Genomic DNA, 25,414 nt, shown 5'->3' with positions numbered 1-25,414 from the left:
TGAAGAGCTACAAACAGTTTCTTGAGCTATAATAGGAAGGCTTAAGGTTGAGCTGCAGTGGGAGAAATTGTTGGAGGGAAGAACATGCTGCGAAGGCCGTGGTGGTTTTGGGGACTGGTGGAGCTTTATCTTGGTATCAAGGACTGAAGGTCATCGTGAAATGGCTTTCTCTGCGTGTGAACCAACGTGGGCCTCGGCAGCAGGTAAATCACACGTTTATTCTGTACCAGTAGGTTTTTAACTGAACCAGCTGTGGTAGTGGCCACTATCAGTGCAGAGTTAGGCGTTCTCCCGGTCGCTAATAAACTCCAAGGAGTGCAAACATGCCCTGCTTGTCATCTAATTTACCAAACTTGTAGGGTTACATAACTGAATTTTCATTCTTTAGCTAAAAATAAAAAATGGAACATAAAATCTATTTTTATCTTGCTTAATGAGGGCATCTCTGCTTTTATTTCATCTTTTCTGAGACATTTCAATAGGAGGAATGGCGATGGTTTAGGAATGTTTTTTTAGCCTGGACCCTCATTCTCTGTTCTCTGAAGTGTAGTCCATCAACCAGCAAACTGATACGTTGGCCTGCTCAGAAAGAGTATTTTCTTTAAAAGTGCACTGTTAGCTGAAAAGGATCATGAAAGTAGATTTTGAGAGCATCACACTAGACTTAAATATATTAAGGTGGCAAAGAATTATTTCTGCTATCAAATAATCAATGAGTTTCAAGTATGAGTCCCCTCTGATGTATTATATTGAATTATCAGCAACTTACATGCTGTTCTCTCTCTGAAACCCTTTCAGGAAAGAAGGGTGGCATTTGCAGAACTGACACGGGATCTGGTTTGTTTTTAAAAACACTGCAAATCAGGTTTGGTTCATATTGTAGCTTAGCTTGGCTCTCTGCCCGGTGATAGAGGAGAACTCTGAAGAATAGTCACTATTTTAAGTCCCTAGTTGTGCCGTATCCTGTTTTTACTTGCTACTCAGTTGTGACTGTTAAGTTTTAAACAGTAAACCTTTGTTCACCAGAAATAGCAAAGTGTTTTTAAACACAGAGTGACAGCCTGGGTATTAAATTGTATTATTTATTATTATTACTTTATTTACTTATTAAAATTCTGCAAGTTGTGTTCTTACCAATCTTTGCCCTCAAACTCCAAAACACCAGTTCGTTTTTCTGAGAAAGTTAAATGCAGCTAATACCTAGAGAAGTGCCACTGTTCAAAGTTCTGCTGGTGTAAGCTAAAAAGAAATAATAAAAAAATTGCAGCATCAAATACTAATACCTTCTTCCCTCTCCTCCCTTTTTCTCTGCAAAAGTTAAACATTCTGGCTTGTTCTTTTTGGGTTCATAAGAAAAAGGATTTTTGATTTGGACTGTGATGCGAATTTGGGGTGGTTTATAAATAGCAAGTGTACGTTAGGGGGTGAGATCTTTTCACTTTCACATGAATTCTAGAAGACATCTGGGGGTAGAGGTCTGACTATGTGTGTAATTTTTATAACCCCGTTTCCTTACAATTTTATAGCTGAGGCAATCTGGGGAGTTGGTTGCAGTTCCTGAAGGAGAATCTAATGGTGCCTTGGAATTTGTAGATGACTCATAACAGGACAAAACAATCCAGTTAAGCGATTTGAGGTCTTAAATAATCTCTTGAACAGGAAGGTGAAGAAAACATCATGAACTCATGAGTAATAATTGGCTCTCTTGGAGTGCTAGCAGTGCAGTGATCGCTAGTTGGCGGGGATTCAGATGATTCCTATTTAAGCTTTGCTAATCAATATATATATCTTGGCTCTTCTGAGTGAAATTTATTTGACTGGACTATAATGCTTTTAGCAAAGCAGTATTGCAGTTACCAGTTGGGAGAAGTTTATTTTAAGTTGGCTTATAGCAGTGACACTTTGCACCTCAATTGTGTGGGCTAGGGCTGTGTCTAAGCTTTTTGGGTTTGCTCTTTCTCCCGTTCTCTGCTCTTCACTACACGAATCAGCCAGATGACCAAAATGGTTTTTCAGTGAGGAAGAACCTGCAATAATGGCTGCACCTTGAAATGGAGAGAAAACAACTTTGCCTTTGTAGTAATTTGCTTCATGAACACGCTTGCTGCAAAAATTAAATAGTTTTCAATAGTCCCAGAAATAAACCGATAGGAATGCCTTTCTTAAGTGACTAACATTGTCATAGACACCAGAGATAAGAATTTATTCTGTCATCTCCTTTCTCCTTTTCAAAGCACAGAATCATTCATGGCTGCCTTAGTTTTGTAGAAGTTTTTGCAGCTGCAAGGGGCCAGGCGGGTGTTCCAGTAGGTGCACATACCCTCTGAGACCTCACAGTTTTACTGGTAAGCAATGGGAACTGCAGCATATATGTAATACTGTCAGGTAACATTTAAGAGTAATCAGGTTTATAACATCTTAAGTTAGCTATCGTGCTGTCCCCTTTCCTCTGACTGGCAGTTTTCATTACTCTGATGATGAAAACCCTTCTTTTGATTCCCAGTTTGTTTTTTCGTGGCACCTGGAGAGAGCTCCCATTTCATTTCAAGAGATGAAAAAGAGGGGGAGAATTCTGCTTCCCCTTCCTTTCTTGCAGACCCTGGTACTGAGCTCGTGTGAGCTGGGATGTTCACAGGCTGTTACAGAATCCCTGTGGTTCTGGTCCTTCAATGTGTCACCTCTCATTTTGTTGTTAATTTCTGAAGTCTTTGAGAAAACTTGAGTATGTTAGTGCATTGGGAAAACACTCAATCCTTGAACAGTCTATATGGTAGTATACTATAGCCATCCACTGATAAAAATCAAGTGCAGTGCTGGCCTTGTGTTCGCAGCTCTGCTGTGAGTAGAGTTGGTTGTGAAGCATTTTCGTGTGGCAGAAACAAAGCTGTTGCTCTTTTGTGGCTGCTAAATTCCAATATATTACAACAGATTCCTTCCCTAAAAAAAAAAAAAAAGGGGGCAAAAATACTTCTTTTTTTTTTTTTTTAACATTTTCTTAAATTTTTGTTCTTAATGACTGCGTTTGGCTGGCCTGCAGAGTTGTTCTGTTTGTGTCCTGACATGTCAATGTGATCATGGAACAAATACTTGGAAGTCACTTAAATGACAGTTATGGTGATGGAAGAGTAAACAATGATGTAGCAGTTCTAAAAGCATGGGTTCAAATCCAGTTCATACCATATGTCTGGATTTTTTCGCGGTAATTTTCACTTAGTTTGTAGTAGACATTTGGCTTCCTGTTTTGGCTTGGTAGTGCTTTTCTCTGCAATATCTATTGCGCTAGGATGCTAATAGCATTAGAAGGCCAAATATGATTGGCAGAGGCAACAAGGAAAACTCTTGCTCGGCTTGTCCGCACTTGTCTGTCTCTAGCCAGTGTTAAAATCTTCACTTTTATGAAAATAAAAACATGCTAAAATTTAAAAAACCCCAAACATTGCAAAACATTGTGTTACAAAGCTCATGATGGAATATTTTAAATCCCAAGTGACCCAGACAGAGCAGCTGCTATCACTGCGGATTATACCTTTCCTCTAAACTTCAGACTTCATTTCCTTTACCAGTCTTCCTGGGAGGAACAGCTGTGCATTTGGATCCTCTGCTGCTGTTGGATCAGGACTTGAAACTGCAGGAAATAAGTTACTTAAGAAATCTGGCTTGATGGTGTTTCTTCCTGATTGTGACAGCCCAAATGAGAGAGAAATGCAAGGGATTCTCTTTTCTTTTGCTTTGATAAATTAGTCTGTGTAGTCTGTCTCCATTAGCCAGGAAGAGTTGTGAAGCAGCTAGCTAGGCTTTTTCTGTTCTAGCGTTACTCTGTGTGCCGTCTTCGCTTTTCGTTGTTGCCATGAATGGTTGATTATTCAGAAATAAAAGCACAGTGTCGCTTGCTTTGGAGCAGGCACATTTAAATGTGTTCTGATTTTGAGAGGAACGCAGTTTTCAGAGTTCTCTTTTTGTGTCTACAGCATGCATTAGCTTTAGGGGGCTGATAGCAGACTGCATGCTTCTGTGTAATTCTAGATAATTTTTATCGAGCTCCGTGGTCAAGCCTTTTTCTTGGAGAATCAGTGTCTGATAAGAGAACTTCAACTGTAGTTTCCTGATACTTGCACCTTTTTCTTTGTATTAGGCAGAGTAGCATTAGGTGCTCTGAAAGGCAGTTTAAGAGAAGAGGGCTTACATCATACGATTTATTTCCTGTCTGTCAGGACATTCTTTGGATTGAAGAGAAACATCTATAATATACACATTTCTGTGAGTGCGTGCTCAGATGAAAGGGAAGGCATCGATGATGTTAGATTTCATCATCTAATTTTTAATTACTTGGAGAATGAAAGTAAAGGGCTAAAATTGCAAATAGACATTCATCTTTTCTTTAGCCACCTGTTCTGCTACTGGGAAACATGCATAGGTAGATTTTCATCTGTAACATCTAATTCATTGAAGTCTTCTAAATTATTTTCAATAAATTGCCAAAAACCTGATAGAACTGTGAAAAGGGTCAGTATTAATTTATCAGCTCTACTCAAACTATAAAAATATATAGATTAAAAAGTCAAGCATTCCTAAAGTCTTTACAATCTTCATTCATCTCCTTCTGTGTGAGAAGTGTGATAGTCTTTGATTAATTTATCATATATTCCCCACTCTCCTAGTGAGACAGAGACCCCCGCCTCTTTCAGCACAAAAATAGATAATGGTGGCTTACCGGGAGGCTGTTAAATATCTTGATTTGTCCACATTGTTCAGTGTGTTGCTCTGGGCTTTAAAGTGCAACAGTCAAACTTTGGTTTGCTGATAAGATAATTAAACCCCCAGGGAAGTGCTCTGTGCCTTGCACTGCTAAGGCGTCTGAGTAGTTCAACTTAATCTTTACAATATTCTTCTGGTGTGATTATTCTCAATTTATGGGAGGATAACTAAGATGCAAGCAGGAAAACAGAGGAAATCGATGCTTTGAATATCCAGTTTGATACACTTGGTACTCAGGGGGAAAACCCAACAGCCCGTCTGCAGTTTTTAAAATGCTTTATACAGTCACAGCACAGGTCCAGCTGACTCCGGGAGAAGTAGTATTTTAGACCCCAGTTGGTAATTTTGACAGACCCTCGATAGTTTGTGCTGAGTAACCTGAAAATTAGCAGTTGCCTCTGAAAAAGGCCTTAATTGCTCATGTAGTATCCTGAGGAACTTGGTTAGCAGAGGCAGATAGAAATGCTGGGTTGCTGTACCATGAGGCCCCGTTCTCTCGTTTGACTCATTCTTTTCATACCTTCCAGCTTCCATGAGAGTGAAGATGAGGTTTGCTCAGACATCAGCTTCAGTAGGCAGCCCTGAAACATAATGTGAGATTGGACCATACAACTGAGGTAGCCTGAATGTTGAAGCAATCGTCCTTTTGTTGGCTCCAGCTGTTCCCTCCTGTTTCCCTGCTACTATCAGAAATTCATCTGGTTGTGGGGTGAGAAAGTTAAGAGAAACCAAGCTAACCCAGAAAGCTTTTCTGCTAGTTCAGCTTCTTTAACCAGATTTCTTTCATGTTGTAAGAGTTCTGGTGCAAGGAGAGGGGCAAGGTTATACAGCTTCCCTGGGAAAGAAGAGGCAGCCAGAGCACTGGGACTGTGTTCTCCACGGTGTCAGCTGCCTGGTTGTATTATAAAGCTACATCCTCTGTTGCTCATGAAACTTTTTTCCGTTAATAACTTTTCCGTGTCTTCTCATTATTAGTATTAATTTTAGGTTCTTGGCTTTAATGAGATTGTGTCTGGGTCTGTTGATGTAGAGAGGGACTGGCAGCTGAACACCTGATATAATTAATGAAATTGTGGCTAATGTTTAAATTTTCTTTTACTTGGCTTACCAGGATTCTCTTTCCCTGATTTGGAAATCCTTCCTCATTTAATTAAATACATTCTAGATAGCTTTCATGGAGGTTGGTTTTAGTAAATGAGCAGTTATTTTGATGTATATTAATTTTACAAATTGGTTGAGTAGCAAGTGCAGAGTTTTAAGAATTCAGATTCTAATATGAACTTCAGAATTTGAACAGAAAAGGGTTAGTTTGTTGGGAAGGGAAAAGCCAAACTGTTTTGGTGGTCAGAGCAGTTAATTGTTGGATAGTTTTTGGCAACTTGGACACAAATGTAAAGAACTTTCTAATAATAAGATGGGTAATGAGGTGATTTTTAGCTAATAGCTATGTTGCCACTAAATCTAAATGCAATAACTGTGAATCATTAAATTGGTGTTAACTTATCTTTCTTTTTAAGACTGTTTGCTTTTCTTATCAACACGAGGATTGTGAATGGGAAGAAATCTCCCTTTGAAGAAAATACTTCCACTGGGATTCCACTGAGTAACTGACTTGTCTTGAGGGCTTGTTTGACTTAGTGTTTAATTTTGTGTTGGAGAAAGCTGGCTCACAGGAGAGGCAGCGTGTGCACACTTCACCTGGGAAGTTTTTCTCTCGCTGCCCTACCTGTGTAACTTGAAAAATCCAGTTTTGCGGTTAAGAGGGCACTTGGTTTTTACTGTCTATCTTTGGCTTTTCTGCAGAGAGGCCAAAAATAGTAATATAAGTGCCTTTTCATTGAGGCAGACTTTTCTACCAAGAGTTGGGCTTTGAATTCATTCCTAGGGAGAGATCAGAAAATAGCAGTGACATATTATTGAGGATGCCAAATCAATCCCAGTCAGTTTAAAAAGTCCAGGCAACTGTATATTCTTTTCTGTGGCAGGTCCTGCCCCTGGTTGCTTTAGGAGAAAGCCTTCCTGAGAAATTTTGGATGTATTCAACTGGAAAACTTTGGACTAATTTGAACACCAGGATTTGCCTCTAATGCAGTCTCTAAAACTTCCAGCTAATCCTTTAAACAGAATTTAATTTCCAATTAAGCTTTAATAATACGTTTCTAATTTTAATCTGCGCTTGTTTTGCTGCTTATTAGCCTCAACATGCTAAAGAGAAGGCTTTCTAAAGTGAAAAGCTAAAATTTATAAGAAAGCTTGGTATGGAAACTGCAAGCCAGCGAAAAAGCAGTTATCAAGAAATCTTGCTTCCTGTATTCATCAGATATCTTAGGGGTTTTTTTATCAAACGGACACTCCACCCTTTTATTACGGTTACAGGAATCAAATTTTTATTTATTAAAAAGGGCATTTTAAAAGAAACGGTTATGGTGGATTTTGACTTAATTCCTGTGTCAAATTTTCCATTTGATTAAAGTTAAGTTCTGTTCATAAGTTTGTGATTTGCCCAGATTTTTTTTGGAATAATTTAGAGAAACTCAGGTGTTGAATTTTAATAAATGCTTCCTTTGATTCCCACCTGCATGTTTTGGACACTTAGAAAGTTTGTAGGAAAACTAGATATGCTTTTAGGGATATGTTTCTCTCTTCTTTTTTTTTTTTTTTTTTTTTTTTTTTTTTTTTTTTTTTTTGATTTATTGTATAATTTGAATCTCTCCCTGCAAACACAGCTGTATATCCAGCAAACTTTAAGCCAATCTAAATGGAAAAATTGAGGTAGTTCATATAAGTGGGTTCACATAAAAGTTAGTATCTGGAAGAACGTTCCATTGTTAGCAAGTCAGTAATTGTATTAAATCTAATAGTTTTGATTTCTTACCAAAGTTGTGTGTGTCCAGTTCCATTAACTGGAGTAAGATCAGGTCATGTTACTCAACTGTTAGCCGAGTTAAGAATGTAATTGCTTGCAAATTCCTAATTACTACAGGGAAAGGTAGCGATTCCTTTCCTGTTTGCTGCTACTGCCTTGCAGATTATTACTCTTGCACTTCTGCAGAAATTTATTAGTTTTAATGTAACTTCAAATCTGGTGAATCAACAGTGTGTCAACCTTTTATTTGGGGAACATTTTCAGCTACCCTAGAAAACTGCTTATGCAGAAGTACTCGATTTTTAATGATTAAATTGGATTTTAACTTAAAATTTTAATTATTTCTTTAAGTAGCATTAGAGAAATGCTGGTGAAGGGAAAAGTACAAATTCAGTTAGGATCTGTCATTTGGGAAACATTTCTTCTGAACAAGAATGCCAAGCAGAAATAAAATGGTTTCACAAGCAAAAGCTTTTTCCTTACCAAAAGCTTTCTCGGGAAGGAACTGGAATATTTAGCAATGTTTTCAACTGTCAAGGAGCTATTATCTTGGCCACATAATACATAAATGGAAAAGCTGTAATGTAGAGTCACGAAGTTCTCGTGGTTCAAGAAATTAATATATCTGGTGAACACTAAGTAATTCATTATTGTACTTCACTATCTAAATTCATATAGAAAGCAAGTCGCCACTAATTGAATCTAACCCCAGGAGATAAAGCTAGAGTTGTCATGAGACTTGTTATCATTTTAAGAGTAATCTGAATTTTTCTATTAAGAAAAGGCTTTTTTTTTTTTCCTTTTAAAATAAAACCCCACAATCTCCCTCTTCAAACCTAATCCTCAGACCCCAAATTGTGCAATATACTTCATTTTCCTCATGAGGTAGTTGTACAGAAAAAAGAGGAAGTGTTGATTTTAGTCACAATCAATGTCTGTTTTCATTTTCAGTGCTGCTTTTCTTTGTGCACAGGTCCCCTTAGTTAACTTGAGACTCTGGAGTTATCTCAAACATGACAGTGAAATTTGCAGGGTTTTTTTGCTGGTCCTCTGCTTTGAAAAACTTGAGCTGATTTGCCTTGAGATCTCCTGTTGGAATGACAATAAAGTCTAATGTTGCAGTATTTAAAAATGCTTTCTTACCAGCTAAAAAGCTGGAGATTTGAGGCGCTCAGCAAACTGGCCTGCTCTGCTTACACTTGATCTTCATAGATTGCAAGTGGCAGTTGTTGATGGTCTCCAATAAACGGCGTAGTCTGGGGGCCACTCGCTGTTAAAAGGCAGGCGGCTGAAGAGAGGAACAAACACAGATCTACACGCGGGTGTAATGATATATGACAGCAATAACAAGCAATCAGTTTTCTTATTTTTGGCACAGATCTCCAGAAGCGTTTATCGGAGGTAGCGTTACTAAAATTAATGATACAGCAAAGCCATCTAACAAGCTCGGTTTTGAGAACCGCTTTAGTTCTCGATCTCTTGTGTTTCCTCATTTCCGTGTTTAACTGCAGTAGAAAGACAAATGGTTGTGACCTCCCTGTTACATTAAGCTTTGAGATAGGTATATACTGGAGAGGGCCAAAACATTAAAAAAACATAATGCACCCCCCACCCTCCCTGGATGCCTCGTAGTAGGTTCTTTAAAAGAAACCAACACCTGTTGAAATAGTTACTTCCATGTTTGGCACAAATCCCAAGCAAGCCTTTTTTTAACAACAAAAACATATGTACGGACCAGGCGAAAAGCACAGCTAGTTCTGATATTGTGCTTTTAGTGATCTGCAGCTATGAGTTAGAGGGGCTGTGACTCATTAAGTGATACCAGCGTGGAGCATTTCTCTAATTTCATGTATTGCTTAGAGAGCACTGGATTGTAATTGCACGTCAAAAGATTGCAAAAGAAAAGCTTTTTAGATGGGATCTTTTTGAACCGTTTGATACAGCACACTGTGAATATTTTATAAATCTTCGGGCTGAGGGGATTTATCTACCCTTTTGTTAAGAAAAAAACAACCAGCCACTTTGTGACTGGTATCTTGCCCGAATAGTTGAGGCTTTTGAGAGAGTGCCTGTTCCACAGAGAGGTTTAATCTCTAAGAGCCGTCTTGTAAGTTCTGGATTAACTCAGTCCCTCAGCTAAAGCATAAAGATTTTGGCTGTGTGTGTATTTGGAAATTGATGGCTTCTAGGGGAGATTCTGTGAATAAAGGGTATTTCAGTTGCTTTCCTAGGGGTAGTTTTAAAGTCGGAAGAATGCGTGTACAGTTTTCCTCGGCGTGATCTCATTTTCTCCTCCTCGGTTCAGGGACTGTTATAATATATATACACCCTCAAGTGTCGGCATGATATAAGCAGGCCGGTCCCTTTTCTGCCTGTGCTATCAGAGTGCGGTGCGGTATCTTCTCTGGCAACACCGCACAGCATCCCTGCTCGTGTTGTCACTCTGTTATCAGAGGACTCTGCATAGATCGCGTTGTCAACACGGAAAGTGCTAGCTCTTCCTTTGCTTTGCTAGAAACATCTTCACTCAACCTCAGGGCCTTTGTGGTAAAGCTGTAGAGGCAGGGCCACTCCTTCCAATCCTACCATTTCCGTTGCTTGAAGAAAGTGTAAGGTAAAAAACTACCCATGTAAACATCCAGTTTTGGGGATGCTGCATTTTCTAGTACTTTTCTAAACTTTGCTCTTCAAAATTCCGGCGTTGCAAGGCAAAGGCTTTCAGATCTATTTGAATGAAACTAAACCAGATTTGTTGATGTACACACTACAGTACCTTAGCAACCAACCTGCATCTAGTCCAAGATCTGAACATTTAGTCTTTAAACAATTCTTTGCTACCAATCTAGGAATGTTCTTTCCTTTTCAGAGTGCAAAAACAGCCAGTTGACATCTAGTGAGGAACAACATACATTATAAAATATGTACTCCTCCAGAGTGGGAGGAGAGGGAACTTATGTAAGCTCATTTCTTTGCTACTTTAATTGTAGTTTCTTGAGTCCCTGGAAGATGCATCCCTGGGAGCAGGATTGTTGTGTTCAGATTGCAAATTCTGCTTTATCAGTCTAAAATAGGGCTTTGGTGGCAGCATGGTATTAAATCTAGATGTGTTGTGTGGGAGCACCACAGAATTGAATGAGAAATTATTTTAATGTTGGTGCTACTAAACTAAAAAATTGAGAAAGGTCACTAACAAAAGGTTGATAAAAACCCATAGGTCTTACTAATGAGCTGTTGGGACAGTATAGTAGTCTGAAAGAAGTGACAATGAAAATAAGTTGATGTTTGAGTAGAAAAGAGCTTTCTCTCTTGCACGCTAGAAATGTATATGACTATGGGAAAGCATAGTAGAATATTTTAGTAGGGAAGTGTCAGTCACAACTGCAGAGTGATATCTGGCATTTAATGAAACTGCAGACTGTCACATTTCTTTTCATGTATACCTGCTCAGTAGAGAATTCTTTGCTGTTTTTTTCTTTAGTTGGTTGGGTGTTCTTTGAAAACTTGTGTCTCTGCCCTTTCCACAGGGCTTTTCCCAGTGCAAGAAACCAGAACACTTCCCTAATGTGGAAATCTGCAACTTGCTGTAACATCTCTGTTACCTAGATTGTTGTGAGGTTGAATGTTTTGTTAAACAGTATCCTCAATACACTAAATTAAGATGACTTTCTTATTTGTATATCACACGTGACCAGCCGGTTAATTTTGATATTAGAGTCATGATCAGACTGACACGGGTTTTTTATGTCCCGGTTTTCAGAATAGCAAGTGATGTAAGAACCATGTGGTTTCACGTGGTGGTTATTTGTTGGAAATTGAATACGATCGCTGACTATGAAGTTGATTTTTCTTCCATCATTTCATGCTATCACACAAGACCTGTCGTGGCAGTTTGCCAACTGTGCTTTGTGGAGAACGTTGACATTCACTTACTGAAATTGAATTCCTGATGATTATAGATGGTATCCATTCTTGGTGATAATGGACGTGGTGTCAAGTTGAGTCAGTTAAAACAGTTGAAAAATAAATGAGTTGCCTTTACACTTTCCTTCTTTTCTTTTAGTTACAGCTGCAGAAAACCCAATATTTGCAACTGGGACAGAGTCGTGGCCAGTACTACGGTGGGTCACTGCCAAATGTGAATCAGATTGGAAACAGTGCCATGGATCTCCCCTTCCAGGTGAGTTTAATAGGGTGTTTCTTTCTTTTTGTTCATTAATGCTGTGCCTGGATGCTATTTTTTCCTCACAGGAGACCATGAGCTAGCTGACGGTTCAGGACATAGCACCATGGCCTGAGCAGCTCACTCTGTTTTAAAAATTTTTGCTCTTTTGGAATGGAGTATAGTTGTGGGTGGGATGTGTGGATATTTTCATACTGGATGTTTCTAGTGTTAGATATCAGTTCTCCTGTCCCCAGTCGTGATGCTTTTGTGTCAACAATACACAGAGGCGATGAAATTTCTTTGTCAGTGAATATTCATGGTGGTGGTGGTGGTTTTTTTTTTTTGTTCAGTACCAAATTCATAATGAAATCTTCTGTGAAGATACTGTAGACTTGAAGCAAAAGTGGAAGGAAATGAGCGCTGGGAGATGGGGGTGTGGAAGAAGGTGCACCATGGTGGTGTGCGTGTTCCATGGGAGTAATGCATGGTCTCTGGGAGAGGAGAAGGGGAGTGGGACACAAACCAGTATCAGAATAGTCACTTTAATTTGGGCTGGCTGAAAGGTACATATAGGGATGTACTGGCTTTTTTTTTTCCCCCTGTTGTGACTCCACAGGTAATGCACTATAAACTGCAAATCAGTGTTTTATGTGAATGTTTTGCTGTTAATAAGCATGTTTGGACAGATGTTGTACAGTGGATAGCATTAGGTGATGGATACTTTTGGGACTCCTGATTTCTATAATTAGTTGATTTAGGGTTTTCAAAATAATTAGAATTTCTGCATTAGTTTTCCTTTTTCTGAGTAGTTACGTTTTACCGTAAGGATGTGATAAGAACTAAATTTTGCATTTTGTGGTTTTCTGATGAAAGCTGGCTTGATAAATATGGAGAAATTACTGATGATGTCCTCAAACCATGCCTTTTGAAATACATGTAGACAGCTGAATTTATGGAGGTTAAAAGCTTGAATCTTGTGCAAGAGGAGAAGCAAATGTCTATTTTAATCCGGTTGCCTTTAGGGAATACAGTGCAGAGGTTTGTAATGTTATGAAGTCCTTAGTAGTACTCCACAAGTGTCTTGTTCTCTTCAAGATTTTGTCCTTAGTTTCTTGCTAAGGAGGTTCATATTTACTATTCTTTTTAAGCAGTAGTATTTCAGTATTTTTGTGTTTGATGGCCATTACTGACAGTTGTTACTTAGACTCTTTTAGTCCTGAAACTAACAGAGTGCTTGAAAGTGAATGTTCAAAAATTTATGAATGACTGGGAAGAGGCTATGGAAACAAATTGTCCTTAAACTCCAGGTTTTTATATATTTTCACACACACACACACACACACACACAGATAACCAAAGATACTGTTACAGATAAATGGTGACAAGCAACAAAATAAACCCTTGTATTTATATTGGTGATGAACGCTATTCAGGTTTTTCAATGTTAAGCTAAAATACGATGAAATTGCCAAAAGATACTTGTACGATGTGCCGACCAGGTGAAGCCTGTCTGCTTGTCTCTGGTGACAGCGTCGGTGTCTGAGAATCTTGGTTCTTTGCATTTACAGCACAACGGAGCTCTGGCAGAAGCCTTTGGAGCAGTTCCTGTCTCTTTGGTAAACAAGTATTTAGGTTTGTGCAAATACGTATTTAGGACTGGTGTACTGTTTGCCCAGGTAGATACGTATTTTAGCACATGTTACACTTTTTTTCTGCTATGCACAGTATTTATTTGATTCACCGTCCCAGCTCCAAAGGAGTTATGGTCTGTCACATAAATACAGGTTTTGCCATGCATCCCAGTTTGGAACATGCATAATAATTCCTGTACAGACTCCCTGGACTTGCTATGGTCTGTCATGTGATTACTTATGATTTATGGGGGATTAATTTGATGCAGACGGTGGTTTATTTGGCACTGTCTTGGCCTGTGATTTAAGCAATCTCTGAGCATGTGCACTCAGCCTGCATGTTAAACTCCATCGGGAAAGGCAGAATGAATACCCAAATGCTGCTTGTCACCAGGAGGCACCGAAATGTAAACTGTCAGTAGGTACCACTCCTCTCTTTCCCCCTCACCCACCTTGCTCGCTTTTATTTCTTAAGTCAATGTCTTGATAAATCTTAAAGGGACACTGTTGCTTCAGAGCACTGAGCTTTTTCCTTCCTGTCTGTGAGTATTTAACTTTTTAAAATGTTTTGTGGAGTTTTGGTTCTGATCTCAAATCCTTGAACATTTTTTAGGGAAGAGAAACAGTTCTAGTTCTTTGTCTTCCAAATAAAATTGTTGCTCAGATCTGTTCTGGTCTTTTTAAATCACAGTTGTTTACTATAGTTAAGTATCTCGTGCCCTGCAGGGATGGGATGTTAGTGAAGGTACCTTGCCTGGTGTTTGGGATGGTTGCTGTGAGAAGACAGACCTGTTGGAGGTGATACCCATTTTCTTGAGTGTTTGCATTCTTTTCCGATTTCCCTAAGCAAGTTAGGGATTCACTTGGGATCCTTGTTCCTGGAAAGCCAGAGAGCAGCACTGCCCCAAACCTTGCTCTATAAATTGTAGCCCTGTGACGGGACGTGATCCATGTTTACTTGTGCCACTGTTGCACGCAAATTAGATTTTTTTGTTGTGTTTTTAATAGTGCAGTTTTGCCAAAAAAAAAGCAAAAACTTAATAACTATTTTTTGCATTCAGCTTTTTGTCTGTGTACTCATATGCGTTGGCTTCCTTTTAAATTCCAGGTGAGGTCTATGTTCTGTATGCTTCAGACTGGCTTCTCCTTTTTTAGTAACATTGTGGTTGAGACCACTGGCATAGGAAATTGCTTTTCCTGTTGACCGTCCAAGCACGCATGTATTTGCAAATTTTGCTGCCTTTTGGGGTAGAATTGATGTACCAACAGCACAAGGAAGAGTTTGAGACATTGTGTTGTTGTTTTGGATTTATAAATATTCCCAGTTCTGTGTGGTGCTAGTTAGGTAGAACTATATTATTGTTTAGTGTTTGCAGCAGAGATTAAACCAACATGTTTTAATTTAAATTACTTGAAGTTGAGATGCTATAACATGAGGTTTTTAAGTCTTCATACCAGAAAGTTATGCCTGCTACGAAACTGAAGCAAAACATCATGGTCTTAATGGCTGAGAGTACAATAAAAAGTCACTGTGCTCTCTTGCTAGTCCCATGTTGACTTAAGCAATATTCTTCTGCATATAAAGGGTTGGCCCAGAAATGAGAAAATAAACACCACAGCCACTTTGCATCCAGTTATATCAACGCAGGTTGTGTGTGCATAGAGGGAGACTAATATTTGCTAAATAGAAGAGTTTAAAATAGTAGAAAGACTCTTTAAAAAGTTATTACAAACAAAATATATAAAAATAAATGTAAAACTTTTTAGAAATAATAATTTAAGCAGTGAAAGATGGACATTTTTTTAAAAAAAAAAAAAGGTAGTAAAAAAAATTAATGTGGAGGCCAGATGGTTTCATGGCTTGGCAGACAGGACAGTGCATTTGCCACGTGCAGCACCTGAATGGAGGAGGAAATTTTGGATTTCCAAACAGATGGTGTTGAGGGACTCAGCAAAGCTGTTCACATTGGCAAGCAGTGGAAGACTGTGTAGTTTTTTTTCCCCTGAGACCCATATATTGCTGCTGAAGTATGAGTAGAGGTTGACCATTTGGTACTTCCTTTTCCCCCCCCGCAGGTATATACTGGGAAGGGCTTTTGAAAATGTAGGAAAAGGTTTCCAGTTTAGCCTGGGGATTCATCTTCCCCTGTCCCTTCTCTGCCATCCTCATTCTCTGAAATCACTTGCTGACAAGTAAGCGCTCTCAAGATATCGGCGCTGATAAAGATTCAAGGTGGAATCAACCCACCTTGATTCACCGTACGACCTGAATTAAATTAAAATAACTTAAAAAAAATATTGGATGCTGTAACTTTTTCTAGACAGAGGAGGAAGGAAACTGCTTTTCTTTTTCTTTCAATTCTATCAGTGTCCCCTTAAAATAATTATGCTGGAAGGAGGGGTGAAAGGAAGTTTTGAGAGAACGCGGCGTGTTCTGGTGAATGTTAGGCTCACTGTGCATCATCTTCCTGCATCTCCTGCCCTTGTAGTTTCAGCTCTGGTTGTCAGCATGTTCCTTCTGGATGCATGCTGCATGCTGCACCGAGGGAATGTAAACAGCCGTTGTCAGTAGGCTCCCTGCCACACTCACTTGTGGGATTTTAGCGATACAAAGGTTGGAGAGCAGTGCTGATTTATGGGAGGGCAGGTCTAGCATGGTCTGCCTCCGCTTGTCTCTAATCTCTGTCTGGAAGAGATAGCCTTGGTAATTGCTTTCCACGGCTCTAGTGAAATGTTGGTGGAGGGAAAGTTTACATGGTTACAGTTGTCCATATCTTTTTTGAGTTTCGTTTCTTAGAATAATACAGCCTTGCATACAGTATGAATAGCTTCTTGGCAGACTGCTCACGCACAGATATATATTTTTCTGCTTATAACTTCATGTGTCTCTCTCAGACTCCTTTTCAGTCGTCGGCGCTGGACACAAGCAGAACAACTCGGCATCATGGTCTGGTGGACAGGGTGTATCGTGACAGAAACCGTCTTGGCTCCCCGCATCGACGCCCTCTCTCTGTGGATAAACATGGAAGACAAATATCCTTTGGATTGTGAGCTGGCAGTGAACACCTGCCTTCTCAATAATATCACAGTTTTCAGTTTTTACGGTTCCCTTCTTCCTCCCCTCCTCACCTGTCAGCAGAGTTGCTTCCCATTTCAGTTAATGTCATCTGCTTTTTCTAAACTGTGATCTAGTCTATAAATACCTACTATTCTGTGAAGTAAGCATTTACCTTTCTCTGTTTCCTCAGCTCTAAGTGGGGATAATGATACACATGAAGCTGAGAGAGATTGAGATCCTGTGAAGAAAAAGGCAAGGCAGTCTTGGTGAAACTGAATTTCCCTTCAGAACTGAGTAAATCTGAACCAGAATAATTCTTTGCAGTTCATTGTGTATTTTATTACAAGTTGATTCATCAGTTTAGCGTTTGCCAAGTGCTATTTCTTCTTGTCATTTGTGAAAATGAATTAGCTTGTTATTTCTGACTGGCTTAAAATGTGCTGCAATGACACTGGCTTGATGGGGCTAAAGGGGATGTGTGAGTGGGAGAGTGGAGGGATGGCGGCTTCTCGGGAAGAGTTAGATGCTTAGAAAGGGAAAAGGAGGATGGTTGTCCTGTTGCTCAAACATTACAACAGTCCAGATGATACTTTGTTTTGAGTGTCCTTTTAAAGCCAGTATGTTCCCCACAGGGAATCGGCTTGCCTTTCTCATGTGAGTTCAGCGGTTCTGACAAGGTAATCTGAATTATTCCTTAGGAAAAGATTTCAAATAGGCCTCCTACTTAAGTGAGAAAGTGGTGTTCTGCCCCTTAACTGATGGAATCACGTGGACAGCTGTCCGTACGGCACTGTGTATCTGTCGCCTCCATCAGACACAAGCTGGAGAAGGTCAGTAGCACAGTCGTGTGCGTGTGAGCGAGGAGTTGGACTACGCTCTCTGAGACTGCAGCACTTTCATGTGCAACAAAGGCCTTTATTGTTCCCCACAGCAGCTGGTCATCTGAATTGCTATGCCTTCCTGAATTTAGAAATGGATTTTTTCTTCTATTATGCTTATTCTTTTAGATCACCCGCTTTTAAAATTAAGGTGTGTCAGCTAATGTGATCTTTCCAAAGGTAAATATTGCCAGATGTTCCCAGGCATACCTCAGAATTGTTGAGTTGTAAAAGACTTGAATATTTCTCACTGCACAGGAACTGGGTTAGCCTGCCCTCAGGAGCGTTCGAGTGGAAAGGAGCACTGCAATGCCTGTTCCTACCCCTCGTGCTCCTGACACTGGAGATGCAGCATTGCCTGCGTGGTGGCCTGCGTTCTCCTGAGGGATGTGTTGCCTGTGGAGCTTCCCATCTCCACAACATACTCGCATCCTGAACCAGTCATTTTCCCTCCCTATGAAACAGGGATGCTTTCTTTTCAAAGACTAGTATAACCAAAGTATGTATGAGCAGCTTTCAACTTAAAAATGGCATTATTTGATCATGTGTAATATTAACAAAGCATATAAAATTATTTTCTAAAGATGGCAACCAACTTATCCTGTATTCCTCTCAATCCCACTATTGAAACAACTGCTCTTCAAACTTGAACTAATTTATTCTGCGAATTGATTGTTTCACAAGGAAATTGTGCCTGGTATATGCCATATATAGATTTCATTTTGTTCATGCAGAGTATTCATATTTTACTGAGTTGGTTACATTTATATGAGAATAAGCATTCTTTTATTTAGAGAAACTGACAACAAATTTTTTTTTTTTTTTTTTTTTCCTTCCTTTCAGGACAAATTCTGATTCTGCCTTGCACCAGAGTACTATGACTCCAGCTCAACAGGAATCTTTTTCAGGAGGGTCACAGGACATGCAGCAGAAAAGAGGTAAAACAGAGAAGAACAATAAAAATATTTATAACATTCAAAGCATTGTACTTCAGATTATATGCACATATATTGGTGTTCATCTATTTCTATAAATACATGTATACCTAATGCTTTCTAGATTCAGTTACACAGGAATCAGAACAAAGGACCACGTTTACTCTTCTGGGTACTGAAATCCAGACAAGATTATACAAAGTTAAGACAGAACATTTTCCTGAACCCCATATTCTGTTATTCTAAAACCTTGCCCTGTGGGGAAAAGTAATCTGGGCTTGTGGGACTCTGGTGGTTAGACCGCTCTCAGCGGTACTCGGGGTTTGCCATTTGTAGGAGCTTTAGACAAGTGTAGAGATCGCAGGCATTTCATGGTCGGTGATACAATATTGTAAAGTAGCAAGACTTCATCTAGTTTTTATCTATGGGATTGAGGTCACCAGTGAATATACCCTCAGAGGCAATGCTTACGAACAGTGCTCTCTGACATTTTTAGTTACAAGCGGGAGCAGCACAGCCCGTCGGCACCAACAATTCTGGTGCCCTCTGCTGGCCCCTGTTCCTGCTGTCAGTTCAAGAAATACTTTAAAAGCTCTCAAATCTGTGTAGAGAAATTTAATCCTTAAACAACCATGTGGAGGTAGGTGAACGCGCAACATTCAGATGCATATGTGCTGTATTGCAGCTCTTCCATACCCATCTAGAGCTGTAAAACATTAAATAATGATCGTCTTAAACAGGATTGCGTAACTATGGATTTGCAGTCATTGGTGTGAAAGGCTTCTGTTGCTACATCCTCTGATGGGGTTTTCTTTTGATGTTTCTTTGTCACCTTACTATTATCATGATGAAACAGTTGTTTGCTGCTTGGAACAAACCGATGTGCTTGGGATATGGAGAAGTAACAGCTTTATAGCGTTTCTCTATCTCAGAGGAGATGGTCTGGATTTTTCCCCACTGGAATTGTCCTGTTGGCCACTGGTTAGATGTACCAGGTGTACATCACTTGTGCAAAATGCAAAAGATAGGACAGACTGGGCCCCAAGACACACTCTTCCATTTAGATCTAAGCAGACTAAATCGGAGGCCAAATTTTTTAAAAGTATTATTTGGTGGGTTTTTTTTTAAACTGATAATGTCTTCTTGCTAATTAAGTACAATTTTAGTCTCTTCTGGTGCTTGTTTTTTTAAATTTTCATCTCATAACAGTAGCATGCCACTGTTTCATATGCATTGATAATAGCTTCCTTAAGAGTTTTCAAGTGGTTAAACTTCCAATCTGAAAATTTCTTACTGAGAAACTTAATATTGTGATATGATGCCCTTTGCTCTCGTTTTTTAGTGTTATTACTGACTGTCCCTGGAATGGAGGAGACCACCTCTGAGGCAGACAAAACCCTCTCTAAGCAAGGATGGGACACTAAAAAGGTAGGAATCTCACATTTCAAAGTGTAGAGATTTTATTTTCTAAACATATTTAGGTAAATTAATGCTCTAAATATTGTCAAGCAAAACAAACCGCTTGCAGAGATTAGGGATTCAATGCTGTATTTTTATATGTATGCGTGCATGCACATGTTTGATTATATTGGGAGAAACTTTAAATTTGATCTGTGTTGGGCCAATAAAGCAAAAAAGGTCACAAATATCTTCTAAGAGCTTCACAGCACTCTTGCATAGAATAGCTCTTCTGTAGAAATGTATCAAGTTAAATAAAACTTACTAATTGAACTATATCCTCAGCATTAATCTCTAGCAGTATCTTTGCCTTTAAAAATGTCTTCCTTCTGTTTTAGACTGGGTCATCAAGACCTAAATCATGTGAAGTTCCAGGAATCAAGTAAGTTTTGAGGAATTTTTTTTTAAAGGGCATTGAGATCTTTAAGAAAGAATGTTGTATATTGAATGTGCCGTTGCTTTTGAGTTTTTGGAAAAGCCCTTACATGGTATAGCACTGCAATAGTTACAAGACAAGTCAGAACCTCTATGAGTGACCCCTTGGCTGTTACATCTCTGATTAATTTATCAGAAATACAGTATATAGTTCTGTATGTGGCACCTTTTCTTTTTAAAAAAGATTTTACAAAGATCTGTCCAGGCTGAAATTTAAATTGAGACGTGTCTTTTTTTCTTTCCCCCCCCCCTCCCCCCTCTCTCCCTTATTTAGCATCTTTCCATCAGCTGACCAGGAAAACACTACAACACTGATTCCTGCTACACATAACACAGGTGGCTCCCTGCCAGACCTGACAAACATCCATTTCCCTTCCCCTCTCCCAACACCGTTAGATCCCGAGGAATCCACATTCCCGGCCCTGAGTAGCTCCAATAGTACCGGAAATCTTGCTGCCAATCTGACTCACTTGGGCATCAGCACTGCCAATCAGGGTAAGATCATAACTCTGAGGTGTTTTTACAAATTGTCCATAATATGTCACTTGTCTTAAGTTATGGAAGCTGCATTGCTGAATAGTACTGTTTTGTCTGAGAGGTAATTGCACTTCACTGTTGATTGACATTTCTCTGTAAACAAGTTTTATCAAGCCGTTTCTGTACAAAAAAGTGAGAAAGCTGTATTTAGTTATATGACTTACAAATTGTCTTTCATTTTTCTCATGTTCCTAGTGCCCAAATCTGCTTTTTTTTTTTTTTTTTTGGTTTATTTTATGCATAAGACTACAGGAGACACTAGCATCCAAAGCGTTCCTCCCTTGTAATTCATTGTACTTAACCCCAACAGAACTTGTGTTATGGAAATTCTTAAGTAGGCCTTTTGTTTTCATTTCTGTAGAATGGCTTTTTTTCAGCGTGAGGATTCTTTTGGAGAGAGAACATTGCTTGCTTCATCTGAAGCAAATTTTTACTTTTGAGCAGTCAAGAATAATGCGGAGCCTCCACAAGGCGTGCTGGTTTTTGTAAGCTTGACTGCTCAAGTTTTGAAAATACCCTGAATATTCAGGCTACATAATATAGCGGAGCTTTGGGTAATACTACCAAGTGCACACCTGAGTTTTTCTCACAGCTTTCACTATGGTGCCTTTGTGTTGAAACTGTTGCTTTCCTAGCAGTGTAGTTTTTGTTGTAAATTCTTCTCTAGAAGAACTGTTCAGCATGGCGAGTCTGAGTTCTGTTTGTGGGGGTTTTCGGAATTTGGCAATACTGATAATTTTATTTAAAAAAACCCCTCCACAAATAAACATTACTTGCCATGCTGGCAATTTAGAATATTCGTACTAATCATCTGATAATTTCAGGACGTGTTAAGTGTATAGACAAACAGCCTAAACTGGTGATTGTTGTTTTTTAAATAATTTGACTGGGTCATACTCGAATGGTTGTGAAGAGGGTTGCATTTTTTTATTGTCAGTGACAGATGCAGTCAGTTGATTCCTAGAATAGAAATGAGGCATTGTATCCAAAAATACAAGTATATTTCCTGTGTTAGGCAGGCTTCCCTTACCCACTTAAAAATCCTCTCATATATTGGGAAAAGGAAATAATTCTAATCAGGTTAATGTATTGTTATGACTGAGCTGTTATATTTGAGAATGAAGCAAGAAGTTGGTTTAACCATTTGAGTACAGAGTCAGTCAGCAGCTTTCAGCATCCTTTAACAAGCTTTCTGGTCTCAAAAGAGACTAGACAGCATTTCAGGGATGGGCTGTCACTCAAGTAGAACTCAGTGAGTCTGTGCTGAGAGCACTATTATGTGTATAAAAAGAAACAAACTACTTGCATGGAGTTAGGCCAGATTGGGTCGCTACGTTTTTTGCTGTACCCATAATTAGCAAAGTAAACGGTATAAAACCAAACTGGTAAGTATGCAGTTGCTTTGAAAACATTTCTGATCTATCAAAGACATAACAAATTCGGAAGATATACTCATCGATGATTTTCCTGCTTCTCTTTGGAGACTATCCCATAGTTTAATCATTGGCATAGTCAGTGTTTGGTGCTTTTTAAACTGATTTTTTCAAACTCTCCTTGCCTTTCTTTATCTTCTAGTCCCTTAGCAGAGAACGTAAAGGCTTTTGAACCTTTTGCAGGAGCTCTGTGCGTTGCACAGGCCTGTCTTCAGCAGCCCCAAGAAAAGGTGGGGAAACAAACACCTGTCAGGTCACAAAGAACTGCCGGCAATTTAAGACTACACATTTGTGCATTTGAGTTTGTCAGTTCGCTGACATGTTCCGTGAGACGGTGTTGATTTTGAAAACATGGCAGGGAAAGCCAGGCAGTCTTCAGAATCTGCGCGGTTTGAGCCAGTTTGCCTGCTGGCTCCTTGGCAGCCCGGACTTCCTGGCTCCCTGGCAGCCTGCCTGGAAGCCCTGAACACTTGCCAAGTGCCTAGGAGCTCGCAGGCTCTTGTGAATTCCTCCTTTCTGGCAGCTCTGGAAGAACAGCTCACTAGCTAGATTGTCCTGAAATCACTTTCCAGGGTGTCTCGGTTCCTCTAGGGTGAGGCAGAAAATAAGAGAGGTTTCAAAACTTCCAGACTTTGGTCTTGAATTTGAACACAATTACAATACTCGAATTGTTTATCACTACTCCCTGCTAGGTCATGGCTCTTTAGAGTGTGAAGGATATTTCCTGCCTTCCTGTGCACGGGTATGCCATTAAAAATGGAGTATTTCCTGTGCAACCAGTTTTTCTTCTGCATTTGCTTTTATAATGTCAGAGAATCCTAGAATGGTTTGAGTTGGAATGGACCTTAAAGATCATCTGCCACGGGCAGGGACACCATCCACCAGATCAGGCTGCTTAAAGCCCCATCCAGTCTGGCTCTGAACGCTTCTGGGCAGGGGCAGCCACAATCTCTCTGGGCAACCTGTTCCAGTGCCTCACCACCCTCACAGGAAATGATTTCTTCCTAATATCTAATCTAAATCTACCCTCTTTCAGTTTAAAATCATTACCCCTCGTCCTATTGCTAAAGATAAGGAGTCCCTGATAGAAGAATCCCTTCCCCATCTTTCCCATGGGCCCCCTTTAAGTACTGGAAGGAAGTTCCCATATCTCAAGTGCCCTCTGATGAGTCTCGTTACATGATCTGTTATCTTCTTCCTGAATTTTGAGCCCTTACAAATAGATCAGGCCGTGCTTTTCCTGGGTTCAACGCGGGCAGCCCAGGAGGGGTGCGAGGACAATACTTATGGTTTCTGTAAACTGCTGAAGCTGCTCTGCCTGTTTCAATCTCGACTCGGTATTTGTGCACAAACCTGAAAAACCGTGACTGGTTTTGGTCCAGGAGAAATCACAGGGATCTTCCTCTCATCCTGATGTTCTTCTGCCTGACAAAATTAATTGCAAATTACCTAACGAGTTTCAGCCTGATGGCCCAGGCGCAGTCAGCACTTTGCATTAAGTGGTTGTCCACTTACACCATTCATTTTTCATCGTTTAGGTAATTACCTCCATACAAGTATCAATAAACCATTGCCGTGTTCCTGTTTAAGCTGGTTTGTTCCTGGCAGGAATGACAACGACGCCAGCCCCTTCCCAGCAGCACCGTCAGCCAGCCGTCAGTCCTCTCTCGTTGAGTGCAGACTCAAGACGACCACAGTCACAGCAAATGTCTCCTACGCTTTCCCCTTTGTCACCAATTACTCAGGTAGGAACTCACTTGGAGAATTAAAATTTTTCAATCACAGATTAATTATTTTACCCAGGGAGAAGCTGGCTGTAACTTCATCTCTCTTTGTTCTGTTATTTTCTTCTTCAAATGCGTTCGTTGATTCAGGGCCTTAAAAGGGAGAGGTTTGTAGAGGGGACAGATTTTACTTTTGCTTTGCTAGAACAGTGGTAAAAAACTTCTGTTAGGACACTTTTCTGTAAGTGTATTGTCCCAAAGTTAGTTGTGAAATTTGAAAGAAATTTCTCTAATTGGTAAGAGAAGCTCAAATACCTTTTTAAATTGATTTCATAAGTGTGACTCTGCGACTGACTAGGTTATCTGTTTCGGAGCTGACGTTCAACTGGGCTTTTAGAATATTCGTTCATTGTACACTGGAGGTGATATTAAGACTTTTGAAGCATGTTCTTGACATGTTTCTGAACCTTTAGGTAACATTTCTTTAAAATGTGAGATGAGATTGACTAAGTACAGTTCTCTTGACATGAAACTTGATGTGCTTAAACATAAAAGGGAAATAATCACCTGCCAGCATGGATGATTTTGATTCTTCTTTTCAAGGCCGTGGCTATGGATGCATTGTCTCTGGAGCAGCAGCTTCCCCCATACCCATTTTTTACCCAGACAACCTCCCAGCAACAGCAGCAGACCCAGGTGGCAAGTACCCTGCCTCAGAATACTCCTTTAATGCAGACCTCTGGTTTACAGCGAGGAACACAACTCCCCCCGCTCTCCGTCACGGTACCTTCTTCCATCCCCCAGTCACCTCCGGGTAGCCAGACCCAGCCATCAGTGGGAATAGACATCAACTCGGTAAGCGGGGCGCAGCTGGAAGCGGTGGCGCTTTCGTTGGGAAAGCCTGGTAGCATACAGCTGGTGTCAGAGATCGAGCTGGACAGCCCCTGTAATAAGTGCGCTTTTAGGCAAAGTCTGAAGTAGACTTAGAATGGTTTTGGTCGAATCCACGTTTAAATGTTTTATAGAGGAAAATTTGGTTTTAATATATGCTTAGGGTGGCCGTCGCTTCATTAAAAGGTGCCCTTTATGACTCCGTGTTTGATTAGACCAGCTTAAATATGTCAGCGTTTATTTCATAGCTTGCTGCTGCCGTTGCATTGATACATCTTCAGGCTGTTAAGTGCAGTGCACCCCCAACACGTTCTGAGTTATACAGTGTGCTATAGACTGGAGGAGTTAACAGAATCTTGATAAAGAAAGCTGCTAACAAGCATTTTCCAAAAGTTGGAGACAACCAGGTATTTCCTATACTTTCTATATTTAGAACCCTTCCATTTTAAGGGATTTTAAAGCATACGTTATTATCTTCAGAAATTGGATTTGTGCTGCCTTCAGATGCCCAGAAGGAATGGAGTGTATACATACATATACCGATGATTTATGGACAGATTTCTTTTCTTGCTTGTTTTAACATGGTCTGTTACGAAATGTTCTGTCTGTCTGAGCATATGAAAATCCAAAATGCAGATCAGGATCAGGGTT

General features: G+C 39.8%; 1 protein-coding gene across 5 annotated transcripts in view; it reads left to right on the top strand.

Moving 5' to 3' along the window:
* CRTC1 (CREB regulated transcription coactivator 1) overlaps positions 1-25,414 on the top strand; it is a 47,818-nt gene that overhangs the window by 8,344 nt on the left and 14,060 nt on the right. For 3 of the 5 annotated variants that reach the window (XM_042795052.1, XM_042795051.1, XM_042795049.1), the window contains exons 2-11: positions 11,682-11,798; positions 13,352-13,399; positions 16,310-16,447; positions 17,241-17,302; positions 18,194-18,288; positions 19,628-19,713; positions 20,082-20,125; positions 20,453-20,673; positions 23,757-23,893; positions 24,476-24,727. In XM_042795052.1, the coding sequence (XP_042650986.1) occupies positions 11,682-11,798; positions 13,352-13,399; positions 16,310-16,447; positions 17,241-17,302; positions 18,194-18,288; positions 19,628-19,713; positions 20,082-20,125; positions 20,453-20,673; positions 23,757-23,893; positions 24,476-24,727 (1,200 nt within the window). The remainder of the gene's footprint in view (positions 1-11,681; positions 11,799-13,351; positions 13,400-16,309; positions 16,448-17,240; positions 17,303-18,193; positions 18,289-19,627; positions 19,714-20,081; positions 20,126-20,452; positions 20,674-23,756; positions 23,894-24,475; positions 24,728-25,414) is intronic. The other 2 variants (XM_042795053.1, XM_042795050.1) reach the window with 1 other exon arrangement.

The sequence above is a fragment of the Tyto alba genome, unplaced genomic scaffold (assembly GCF_018691265.1).
Source record: "Tyto alba isolate M040663 unplaced genomic scaffold, T.alba_DEE_v4.0 Super-Scaffold_20000042, whole genome shotgun sequence".
In the NCBI taxonomy this organism is placed as follows: Eukaryota; Metazoa; Chordata; class Aves; order Strigiformes; family Tytonidae; genus Tyto; species Tyto alba.
This window is presented reverse-complemented; position numbering and strand designations above follow the sequence as displayed.